This window comes from Alnus glutinosa, chromosome 2 (genome assembly GCF_958979055.1).
Source record: "Alnus glutinosa chromosome 2, dhAlnGlut1.1, whole genome shotgun sequence".
In the NCBI taxonomy this organism is placed as follows: Eukaryota; Viridiplantae; Streptophyta; class Magnoliopsida; order Fagales; family Betulaceae; genus Alnus; species Alnus glutinosa.
This window is the reverse complement of record NC_084887.1, coordinates 34,970,525-34,983,080: the sequence shown is the minus strand read 5'-3', so window position 1 is coordinate 34,983,080 and position 12,556 is coordinate 34,970,525. Positions and strand designations below refer to the sequence as shown.

At 34.9% G+C, this 12,556-nt stretch overlaps 2 protein-coding genes across 2 annotated transcripts; both read left to right on the top strand.

Annotated features, from left to right (window-relative positions):
• The first annotated feature begins 1,956 nt into the window (after positions 1 to 1,956).
• On the top strand, positions 1,957 to 4,526 carry LOC133860575 (MDIS1-interacting receptor like kinase 2-like). The gene is made up of 2 exons (XM_062296154.1): positions 1,957 to 3,817; positions 4,138 to 4,526. The coding sequence occupies exons 1-2, from the start codon at positions 1,957 to 1,959 to the stop codon at positions 4,524 to 4,526; spliced, it is 2,250 nt and encodes a 749-aa protein (XP_062152138.1).
• A 4,600-nt stretch (positions 4,527 to 9,126) lies between these two features.
• LOC133860574 (MDIS1-interacting receptor like kinase 2-like) lies at positions 9,127 to 11,799 on the top strand. The gene is made up of 2 exons (XM_062296153.1): positions 9,127 to 10,999; positions 11,318 to 11,799. The coding sequence occupies exons 1-2, from the start codon at positions 9,127 to 9,129 to the stop codon at positions 11,719 to 11,721; spliced, it is 2,277 nt and encodes a 758-aa protein (XP_062152137.1). The 3' UTR covers positions 11,722 to 11,799.
• Positions 11,800 to 12,556: the final 757 nt, after the last annotated feature.

The following is a 12,556-nucleotide window of genomic DNA, read 5'->3' as shown; positions in this document are numbered from 1 at the left end:
TGTTCAAGTTTTGAACCCCCTCCCCTCTCTTGATTCTTTACATACGTTAATTTTAAACTTTTCTGACGTGGTCTCTCTTTTATTCTTTTTTCTTTCTTTTCTTTTTTTTTTTTTCTCTTTTTTTTTTTTTTTTTTTTCTCTAGAACATCAATTTCCAAAATGTTTTTGGAGGTAGGGGTGGACGTCGGTTCAGTAGGCGGTTAAGTCGGTAAAACCGGTTCGGTTAAATCGGTTAAGTCAACTTTGTCAGTAGAGTCGGCAGGCGGTCGATGTCGGTTCAGTAAGCGATCGGTAGGCGATAGTCTGATAATTTGCGCACAAAACGTTCGGTAGGCGGTTAAGTCGGTTAAATCAGTTAAGTCAACTTTGTCGGTAGAGTCGGTAGGCGGTAGTCTGATAATTTGCCCACAAAACGTTCAGTAGACGGTTAAGTCGGTTAAGTCGATTAAATCAGTTAAGTCAACTTTGTCGATAGAGTCGGTAGGCGGTTGATGTCGGTTCAAGAAGCAATCAGTAGGCGGTAGTAGAATAATTTGCCCACCCCTATTTGAAGGTTCAAGGGGATTAGGATCCCCTATAATTTCAAAGAAATGTGAAATTCTCAAATTTCTTTGAAATCAAGCTGTTTTTTACATTAAAATGACGTGAAAAATATTGCATATTAAAGATATAACAAGTTAACAATGAAAAAAAAAAAAAAAAAAACCCTCCTAAAGACTTTTTTTTCGCTTTTGAAAAGATGCATCTTTTTTACTAAATTGAAAGACAAATTTTTGCTCAAAACTTTTATACGACATAAAATGTAAGGAAGAAAAAATAAAAAATAGAACAAAGCATAAGAAAAAAAGAAAAAGAAAAAGAAAAAGAAAAAAGAGGATCTTTAATATGCAGCATTATGTACTGATGTCTACAATTATAAGCCGAGATTGGGTGGAATGCCCAACCATTCAGTACTGATGTCTACAAATTATAAGCCGAGATTGGGTGATTCTCCTTCCCAAGTGCGCTCATGAAGAGCACAAGAGGCATCTATAGACTGGGGAGTCCCAAGGTCCAATTGCACACATTTGCTCGAGTGGAATTTTTATTCTCCGAAGATGCCATTCATTACAAAACAGATTACAGCAACGTACGTAAGTGGGAGGGAATTTCCAAGACGATTCAGGGAAAGCATACGGCTGGAAAATTTGCACTTTCATAGCATTCGAAAAGACAAGAATTTCGTGAGTATTACGTTGGTATTCATATACTTTGGAAAATAGTTGGTCCAAACCTTAATTTTCAGTCATTTTTTTTCGGGTCAATCACACCTCCTCTGTCTATATCTTTCACATAACAATCAGCCCTTCGTCATTGCCCTCGTCAATCATACACTTTGGATTCCAAAGGAAATTGCCAAGACGTTTCAGTGAATGTATTTGGAAGGAAAATTTGCACTTCAATAGGATTCGAAAAGAATTACGTGTTGTAAGTGCACTTGTAAGGTGTCCCACATTATTAAGATGTAAGAAGAGTGAGTAGTTTATATAGCATAATTATACCCAAACCAAATTCTATTTTCCATGCAATTGGATGCTGCATCATGATTAATTCATGAAGCTAGCCATTGGCATGACAGTCTCTCCAGCCACGCATTTGGTCGTGTGGAACTTATTCTCCAAAGTTGCCGTGTTATACAAAACAAATTAAAGCAATGCAAGCGGGAGGAAATTTCCAAGACGATTCAGGGAAAGCATACGGCTGGAAAATTTGCACTTCCATAGCATTCGAACAGAGAAAAATTTCGTGAGAATTACGTTGGTATTGATTCAACGTCTACACAAAATAATTCACTCCCAGGCCTCAAGTCTGCCCCCTCTTTATATTTCTTGTTAAAAGTGTCCTCAATTCAAGAACATATATAATAATAATCAACCCTTTTGCCATTGCCCTCTCATCAATCATACACTTTCAACCATGGCACCCTCAGTTTCCATTTCCGTTTGCATTGTGGTAGTAGTAGCATGGGCTACCTTTATCTTGTATGTAGCAGCATGTGATTTGTCGTCACTAGAACCAGAGGCGAAGGCTCTGCAGGAGAGTGGGTGGTGGGGAGCCCATAACAATCCCTCAAGTCGTTGCAACTGGTACGGTATTACTTGGAATGCTGGTCATGGATACGTGACAGAGATTGACTTGGCTAATGTCCATTTGGGAACAAGCTTGAAACTCAACTTCTCTTCTTTGCCAAATTTAGTCCGTCTGGATCTTCGTGGAACTGCGCTTCAAGGAAGCATCCCACTTGAGATAGGTATGTTATCTAAACTCACCTACCTTGATCTCTCCAACAATAATCTAACAGGTGGGTTGCCTCATTCACTTACAAACCTCACCCAATTAGAGTGGTTTGACATTTCTTCTAATCAAATCACTGGACCAATCCCTGCATTTCTTTGGCTTTTAAACAATCTGACCTATCTGGCAATGCATGGAAATCAAATCAATGGTTTTATCTCCCAAAAATTGGGAAATCTGACGAATCTTGTTCATTTGGATCTGGGTCACAACAACTTTGTTGGACCCATCCCTTCATCTCTTTGGCATTTAACCAATCTCACCCATCTGGATATAAGTGGAAATCAAATCAATGGTTCCATCTCAATAGAAATTGGAAATTTGAAGATCCTGTCCCATCTGTATCTCGATGCTAACAATCTCATTGGCACAATTCCTACTCGTCTAACAGAATGCAATGGGTTGCAAGAATTGTTATTGAGCCACAACTACTTAAAGGGAAGCATTCCCCCTTATATGAGTCGCCTTTCTTTGCTAAAGTCTATTAATTTTAGTCATAACTTTATCAGTGGACAAATACCTTTTGGGTTTATAACCTCTTTAACGCTCTTGGATCTCAGCTACAATAATCTTACTGGCCCCATTCCCTTTACTTTCATTTATGTAGAAAAACTCAACCTGTCTTACAATTCTTTCAAGGGTCAAATTCCAGACAATTATGGTGTGTATCATACACCCGACACATTAATGGGCAACAAGTATTTAGATGCTGACACCATGGATTTCCCTCCTCCCCTTCCTTTCTCCCCATCTAGGAACAGATCAATTGTATCAAAAATAAAACTTTTTGTTCCCATCATCATTTTTCTTGGATTCCTAGTTCTTGGAGGTCTTCTCTTTCGGAAGTGCAAGGTTAAGAAAACTCAGTTTGAGTCGAGAGAAACAAAGAACGGGAACTTGTTCTCCATATGGAATTATGATGGACATATTGCATATGAAGACATCATTGAAGCAACTGAGGACTTCGACATAAAATATTGTATTGGAACCGGTGGTTATGGCAGCGTTTACAAAGCAGAATTACCTTGTGGCAAAGTGGTTGCCTTGAAGAAACTTCATCATTCGGAGTCTGAGAACCCAAATTTTGATGTGAGTTTCAGAAACGAGGTAAAAGTGTTAACCGAGATCCGCCATCGAAACATTATAAAACTTCATGGGTTCTGCTTACATAAGCGGTGCATGTTTTTGGTTTATGAGTACATGGAAAGGGGAAGCCTATTTTATGTCCTAAACAATGATGTTGAAGCTACGGAATTGGATTGGAGGAAGAGGGTGAACATCATCAAAGACACCACCCACGCCTTATCTTACATGCATCATGAATGCATTCCAACAATTATTCATCGAGATATAACAAGCAACAATATTTTATTGAACTCTAAATTAGAAGCTTTTGTCTCTGACTTTGGCACAGCTAAGCTCCTTGATCATGATTCCTCTAATCAAACGTTAGTTGCTGGCACTTACGGTTACATTGCCCCAGGTGAACTGTTCTTTTTCTTGCTATAATTTATATCTTTATTTATTTATTTACTTATTTTCATTTCTACCTATTATTCTAAAAACATAGAATAGTCACGTGGAACAAATGTCTTTCCCAATATTAGTGCTAGTAGGGTTACATTGTCATTTACTATATGAATCAATTCATGCATTATTGCAAACAACCACTTTCATTGTACTTTTAATGCAATGACAAGTTTTAACCGACTTCTTTCAATTGAAAAATATACGAAAAAAAAGGGAAAGAAAAACTAAAAGAAAGGATTTCACGCTTTTAATAATTCTTATTCATATACGCAGAGTTGGCCTATACCATGAAAGTTACTGAAAAATGTGATGTTTATAGCTTTGGAGTGGTGGCACTAGAAATATTAATGGGAAGACATCCAACAGAACTTCTGACTTCATTATCATCATTGTCTTCTCAAAACGTGATGCTTCATGAAATATTAGACCAACGCCTGCCACCTCCAAATCACCTGGTTGTACATGATATTTTCCTTGTTGCTACGATAGCATTTGCATGCCTACAAACCAAACCAAAGTCTCGGCCTGAAATGAAATCCGTGTCCCAAGAATTTCTTTCTCGGAAGAAGCCAATTGCCAAGCCTTTACATGCATTTTCACTATGGCAACTAAGGAACCAGGAACTATATATGGTTGGATCAGGGGATGAAACTCAATTTTGAAGTGCTTGTTGTTAGGTTGATTATCATGTTGTTTGATGAACTTGTATGAATAAAAAATGTTGCAAGAGAATTAAAATGCCATGAATTATGTTATTTTCTAGATTGTACCCATTTTCTATCCTATGATATACATAAATACAATACATACGTACATATACAAGTATATGTGTGTGTACATATATATATCATGCATATGATTGAAAATAAAACAACAAATGCAACAAAGAGTTGCTACATTAAACCAATTCAGAACTTTCTTCTATATTAGATAAATAAATAAGGGAAATGTTAAAGATGAGTCTTTCAACTCCCTATTGTCACCCTCTTTTCCTTAAAAAAAATTGATTTTTATTATAAATGGGTGACAAGGGGGGATGAAAGGTGCATGTGTAGAAAGACTCAATAAATAAATAAAAAGTATAAATAAACAAACAAACAAACTAGGGAATTTTATCGTACACAACCAAATTCAGAGTAGCACTCTTAACTTATCAAGCACCATTTCGGGATTAAAATAACAAGTCAAATTTTCCAGCGTTAAACACAAGCTTTACAATTGCTAAACATACCAACAATTACATCCAAACATAAAGATAGGCTTTAGAATAGTAATCTTAACATGAATTACAATCTATTGCATTCGAATAAACAACCGACTCCTGGAGGTTTATAGGACATGGATTACAATCACCATATTCATTGTTCTAATTGCTTGATTTTGTCACGTGACATGCACTATGTTATATTTGCATCACTAATGCAAATATTTCCATCACTGAATTATAACACTATTATTCTTATTAATTAGTATGAAACACGATATATAAAATCCAATTTCTCCTTACAAACAAAATATATTCTACCAATCTGAAACAATAAATTATAATCTTTAACACAATCTCACAAAGGGATCGAGAGGCAAGTTTATCTCTGCTAAACACTGGAGGATGAGAGGGAGGTGATTTACAGAAGATTATGCAAAAGAACAAATTACTTTTTCTTCCGAGTCAAAAATTGAACTAAAAGATGAAGACAACAGTACTGTCATGGACTCTGGACTTCTGATTCAGAGCCACGCATTCAGAAATTCACATCATGTTCCTTATCTCCTGCTCCCTCAACCTCATGTAAGCAATGAAAAAACCATAATGGAACTGCAAATCACGAAGCACAAGATACATCATGAGTAAACAGGAACAGCTTATTAACAGCCAACAAGAATTAGATGACCACAACGGTTTGAAATGACTAAAGAAGCTAGATGTAATCAGGCATGCCAATCTTCTCACTCTCATAAATGGCTACTCAATTGCTGAAATACAAACCTGCTGCTCAAATTTTGCTAAGCAAAGCCTTTTCACCTCCTCTTCGTAGAATGCCTTTTCACCTCCTCTTCGTAGAATGCCTTTTCTAGCATCTGGCTCTCTCCATAGGATAATTTAGCAAAAAAAGACTGATATGGAGGATATTTTTCCGTGACAGCACGGACCTACAATGGCAACCAAACAGAGCACTTCAGTCACAAACACTGCCACACTTAAAATATTGAACAGAGATTACTACAAGCCCCATAATAAATGCCAATCAAATGGTAATGGTGAAGAAGAAATCCTTGTCCACACACGACAAAGCAAAACAAGTACCAGTGCAAGTATATTCAACAGTTTTGACATCATACGCAGGATCAGAACAAGTGAAATTTCTAAATTTCTAAGCTACTAAATTCGTTTCCTATTAAGCATGGTGGAAGTCTGAATCTAAGGATAATGACAAACATTCCCAACCCTCAGATAGGTATCATCTTGCAAGATGCCAAAGTTCAAGAAACTAGAAGACCAGAAACAAGCATATCTATATGGCAGAGGGTTGGAATAACCCTCTGCCACAGAAATAAGCATGATAAATGCATCAACTATGGTGAATTTTTCTCTGTTCGAAAGCATAAAAAGAATCCACCTAACCCAAACCCTCAGTCTCAATCGATAGATGATAGATCTAGTCCCCCTCTCCCTCGGGCTCCTTCTCTGTGTCCTATGCTCATGAACGGGCCCAAAACCTCTCTCAACATCTTTTTGGTGCTCTCTCTCCGGAGGATTGGAAAGAGTTACGGAGTCTTGAGCTTTAGCAGTTAGCACGCACAAAAATATTTTCTCATGAAACAACTAAAAGAAAATAAAAATACATATTTTTATCTTACAATTATCTAACAATGTTGATGTATATACCACTCCAAATTAATCATTGAATTTTGTTTATTTATTTAACAAGGATAAATTCAAAGATTAATTGAGAGTGTCATGTTAACAGGGGCGGAGCCAGCTTTTAGACTTTGAGAGGCCAAATTGATAATATATATATGGGGCCAAAACTAAAAAAATAAAAAATAAAATTAGGGAAATTTTATTTATTTATTTTTTTGGGGGGGGGAGGGGGGAAGCTTGGGACCCCCAAGCCTTCACTTAGCTATGCCCCTGCATGTCAGCCTTGTTGAAAGAATGTTATGTAAAATTATAGTATCTAGCTTTTCTCTTTTTAATTGCATTAATAAAGTTAGGGAAAATTTTATTAAAGAAAATGTGTTTCTTACATGTTAAAAGACGTACACATGACAATTTTATAGACTATGTTTGAAGAAAAATTTATCCAAATTTAAATTATTCAATAATAAAAAATTATTAAAGATTTAAAATTTTCATTATATTTATGTTTAGAAGTATAACTTAGCCGTCAAAAAAGCTTATTAATAAAATCATTGAAAATAATAATGATTTTGAAACGTATTTTTTTTAATTTTTATTTGAGAAAATGTTTTAACGTAATATAAAGGTTTACATTTGAAACGGATTTTGTATTTTAATAAATATTGTTATGTTTTAAATTGTTTATTAGAAAATGCATTTTATGTAACCACAAAAAAAAAAAAAAAAAAAAAAAAAAATCTTATTAGTACGTATGAAACACGATGAATAAAATCCAAATGATTTTCCATGCAATTGCATGATTCATGATTGTCCACTAAACCGTGTGGGCCTGTGATAAGGAAAATATGCAGTTTCATAGGAATTGTGAGAATTATGTACGTTGGTATTCATTCAACGTCAACACAAAATAATTGGTCTCAACGCTCAAGTCGTTGCGAGTGGCCTGATGTTACTTGCAATGAAGCGTCACAAAATTGTCAAAAAATAAAATGCATCACAGAAAATAAAACAATAAATGCAATAAAGAAATATATATATATATATATATAAAATAATAATAATGTTGTTTGACAAAGATTAAATCTTAACATGGATTAGTATTACAATCTATAAGGCATTAAAAATCATATGATTCTCACATGTTAAAAAAGTATGTGTTTTTCATATGTTAAGGAATACATAAAAATTTTATAGACTGGGTTAAAAAAACTTTCTTTAATCCAACTTGAAAGAAAACTCTTCTAAATTTTAATTATTTAATTAAAAACAATTATTGAAGTTTTAAAATTTTCATAATCGATTTATGTTGAGAAATGTAACTTAGCCGCCAAAATGGCTTATTAATTAATAAAATCAGTGAAAATGAAAATGATTTCGAGATTTTTTTTTTTAAAAAAAATTTACTATAGGAAAAAGGTTTTGACTTAATATAAAGGTAATAAGAGTTTTTTCTTTTTTTTCTCTTATGCAGGAAAGCACTTTGTATTTTAAAAAATATTGTTATGTCTTAAATTGTTTATTAGAAAATGCATTTCTTTTTTTTTGGATGAATTAAAACTTTTATAAACGCCTCAACTGAATACAACCCTCCAGTGAAAACTAGAACACATCCACACGGATTACAACAAATAAAAGGTCTGCTACAGCCCAGCAGAACTGTACAAACAAGCAGACTACAACAGAAAAAAAAACTGCATCCAAAAGAAAAAAAATTTCCATGCAATGGATGCTGCATCATGATTCATGAAGCCATTAATTTGTATTAAGAAACCCCATGTAATATAGTTTTACCTTTGATGATAAATTAAATTATGTAGCTATTGCATATATAAGCCATCATGATTGTCCTTGATACTTTACATCAAGTACTGATGAATGAGATCAATGACCATGGCAATTAATTAGGCCAAATTAAATAATTTTATCACTTGATTTAATTAGTATTAATTAGCTACGTCAACCATTTATATGTTTCCATACCTGTATCTTCTTCGTCAATGATCATGACTAGCTTCCACAATAATAACTACAAGTATTTCCATTAGGCCACGGTGTGACAGTCTCTCCAGCCACGCATTTGGTCGCGCGGAATTTTTTCTCCAAAGTTGCCATGAATTACAAGACAGATTAAAGCAATGCAAGTGGGAGGAAATTTCCAAGACGATTCAGGGAAAGCAAGCTGCTGGAAGATTGGCACTTCCATAACATTCGAACAGAGAAAAATTCCGTTAGAATTACGTTGGTATTGATTCAACGTCAACACGTACAAAATAATTCACTACCAGTCCACAAGTCTGACCCCCACTATCTTCTTTCCCATATTAAAGTGTCCCCAGTCATGAACACAACAACAACCCTTTTGCCATATCACTCATATCAATCATACGCTTCTCGCAAACATGGCATCCTCCGTTTCCGTTTCCATTTCCATTTGCATTGTGGTAGTATTAGCATGGGCTACCTGTATTTTGTTTGTAGCAGCATGTGATTTGTCATTACTAGAACCAGAGGCGAAGGCTCTGCAGGAGACTGGGTGGTGGGGTGCCCATAACAATCCCTCAAGTCGTTGCAACTGGTACGGTATTACTTGGAATGCTGGTCATGGATACGTGGCAGAGATTGACTTGGCTAATGTCCATTTGAGAACAAGCTTGAAACTCAACTTCTCTTCTTTGCCAAATTTAGTCCGTCTGGATCTTCGTGGAACTGCACTTCAAGGAAGCATCCCACCTGAGATAGGAACTTTATCTGAACTCACCTACCTTAATCTCTCCAACAATAATCTTCAGGGAAGCATCCCACTTGAGATAGGTATGTTATCTAAACTAACCTACCTTGATCTCTCCAACAATACTCTGACAGGTGAGTTGCCTCATTCACTTACAAACCTCACCCAATTAGAGTCGTTTGACATTTCTTCTAATCAAATCAATGGTTTTATCTCCCAAAGATTGGGAAATCTGACGAATCTTGCTCATTTGGATCTGGGTCACAACAAATTTGTTGGACCCATCCCTTCATCTCTTTGGCTTTTAACCAATCTCAACTATCTGGATATAAGTGAAAATCAAATAAATGGTTCCATCTCAATAGAAATAGGAAATTTGCAGAACCTGGCCCATCTGTATCTCGATGCTAACAATCTCGCTGGTACAATTCCTACTCGTCTAACCGAATGCTATGGGTTGCAAGAATTGTTATTGAGCCATAACTACTTAAATGGAAGCATTCCCCCTAATATGAGAGGCCTTTCTTTGCTAAATTCTATTGATTTTAGTCGTAACTTTATCAGTGGAGAAATACCTTTTGAACTTGAGGATCTGTTATATTTAAGGCTCTTGGATCTCAGCTACAATAATCTTACTGGCCCCATTCCCTCTACTTTCCTTGTTGTAGAAAAACTCAACCTCTCTTACAATTCTTTGAAGGGTCAAATTCCATATTTTTATGGTTTGTATCATACATCCGAAACATTAATTGGCAACAAGGATTTATATCTTGACACCATGGATTTCCCTCATCCCCCCAGGAACAGATCAACTGTAACAAAAATAAAACTTTTTGTTTCCATATATTTCGGATGCTTCATAATTTTTCTTGGATTTTTAATTCTTAGAAGTCTTATCTTTCGGCGGGGCAAGGTCAAAAGAACCCAATTTGAGTCGAGAGAAACAAAGAATGGGAATTTGTTCTCGATATGGAATTATGATGGACATATTGCATATGAAGACATCATTGAAGCAACCGAGGACTTCGACATAAAATATTGTATTGGAACCGGTGGTTATGGTAGTGTTTACAAAGCAGAATTACCTTGTGGCAAAGTGGTTGCCTTGAAGAAACTTCATCGTTCGGAGGCCGAGAACCCAACTTTTGATATGAGTTTCAAAAACGAGGTAAAAGTGTTAACCGAGATCCGCCATCGAAACATTATAAAACTTCATGGATTCTGCTTACATAAACTATGCATGTTTTTGGTTTATGAGTACATGGAAAGGGGAAGCCTATTTTGTGTCCTAAACAATGATGTTGAAGCTATGGAATTGGATTGGAGGAAGAGGGTGAACATCATCAAAGACACTGCCCACGCCTTATCTTACATGCATCATGAATGCATTCCAGCAATTGTTCATCGAGATATAACAAGCAACAATATTTTATTGAACTCTAAATTAGAGGCTTTTGTCTCTGACTTTGGCACAGCTAAGCTCCTTGATCCTAATTCTTCTAATCAAACGTTAGTTGCTGGCACTTACGGTTACATTGCCCCAGGTGAACTGTTATTTTTCTTGCAATAATTTATATATTTATTTATTTAACTAATTTCAGTTCTACCTATTATTCTAAAAACATAGAATAGCCATGTGGAACAAATGTCTTTCCCAATATTAGTGCTAGTAGGGTTACATTGTCATTTACCATTTGAATTGATTCATGCATTATTGCAAACAACCACTTTCACTGTAAACTGTAATTTTAATGCAATGACAAGTTTTGACCAGCTTCTTTGCATTGAAAAATATACAAAAGAAAAGAAAAACTAAAAAGAAAAGATTTTAAGCTTTTAATAATTCTTATTTATATATGCAGAGTTGGCCTATACCATGAAAGTTACTGAAAAATGTGATGTTTATAGCTTTGGAGTGGTGGCACTGGAAATATTAATGGGAAGACATCCAACAGAACTCCTGACTTCATTATCATCATTGTCTTCTCAAAACGTGATGTTACATGAAATATTAGACCAACGCCTTCCACTACCAAATCATCTGGTTGCACATGATATTTTCCTTGTCGCCACTATAGCATTTGCATGCCTCCACACCAAACCAAAGTCTCGGCCCGAAATGAAATCTGTGTCTCAAGAATTTCTTTCTCGAAAGAAGCCAATAGCCAAGCCTTTACATGCATTTTCACTATGGCAGCTAAGGAACCAGGAACTATTTATGGTTGGACCAGGAGATGAAACTCAATTATCAAGTGCTTGTTGTTAGGTTGATTATCATATTGTTCGATGAACTTGTATGAATAAAAAATGTTGCAAGAGAATTAAAATGCCATGAATTATGTTATTTTCTAGATTGTACCCATTTTCTATCCTATGATATACATAAATACAATACATACATACATATACATACGTCGTAATTTATTATTTTACGGACGGTTTTTAAAAAACCATCAGTAATTTTTATTTTTTTTTTTCTAAACAGTTTTAAAAACCGTCTAGAAAAAAAAAACCGTTAATAAATGAGAGTTTTTTTTTGTAGCGAGTATTATCACATAAAGAGTCAAAGTGACGATTAGACGAAAAAGAGAGAAAAAAGAAAAAAGTGAAAACTGAATATGAGAAGTGATAAAAAAAAAAAAAAAAAAAAAAAAAAAAAAAAAAAAGGCTGAAGACAGCCGTGAGTGAGAGAGTGAGCGATGAGGACATGTGTCCTTTTTTTTGTGGTTCTTTGTTGATATTTTGAATTTTTGATAGTTTAATAGGAAATATGATAAAAAAAAATTAAAAATAAAAACATCCATGATATATTGATATATGAAGGGCAAGCTTATAGTATATAAAAAGAACAAAAAAAATTATTTATCATTATATTTTATTATTTTAGTTTCACCCCTACTAAGACAGATTCCTGGCTCCACCACTATTCAGGAGGTTTATAGGACATGGATTACACTCACCATATTCAGTGCTCTAATTGCTTTATTTTGTCACGTGACGTGCACTATATGTTATATTTGCATCACTAATGCAAATATTTCCATCACTGAATTATAACTATTATTCTTATTAATTAGTATGAAACACGATATATAAAATCC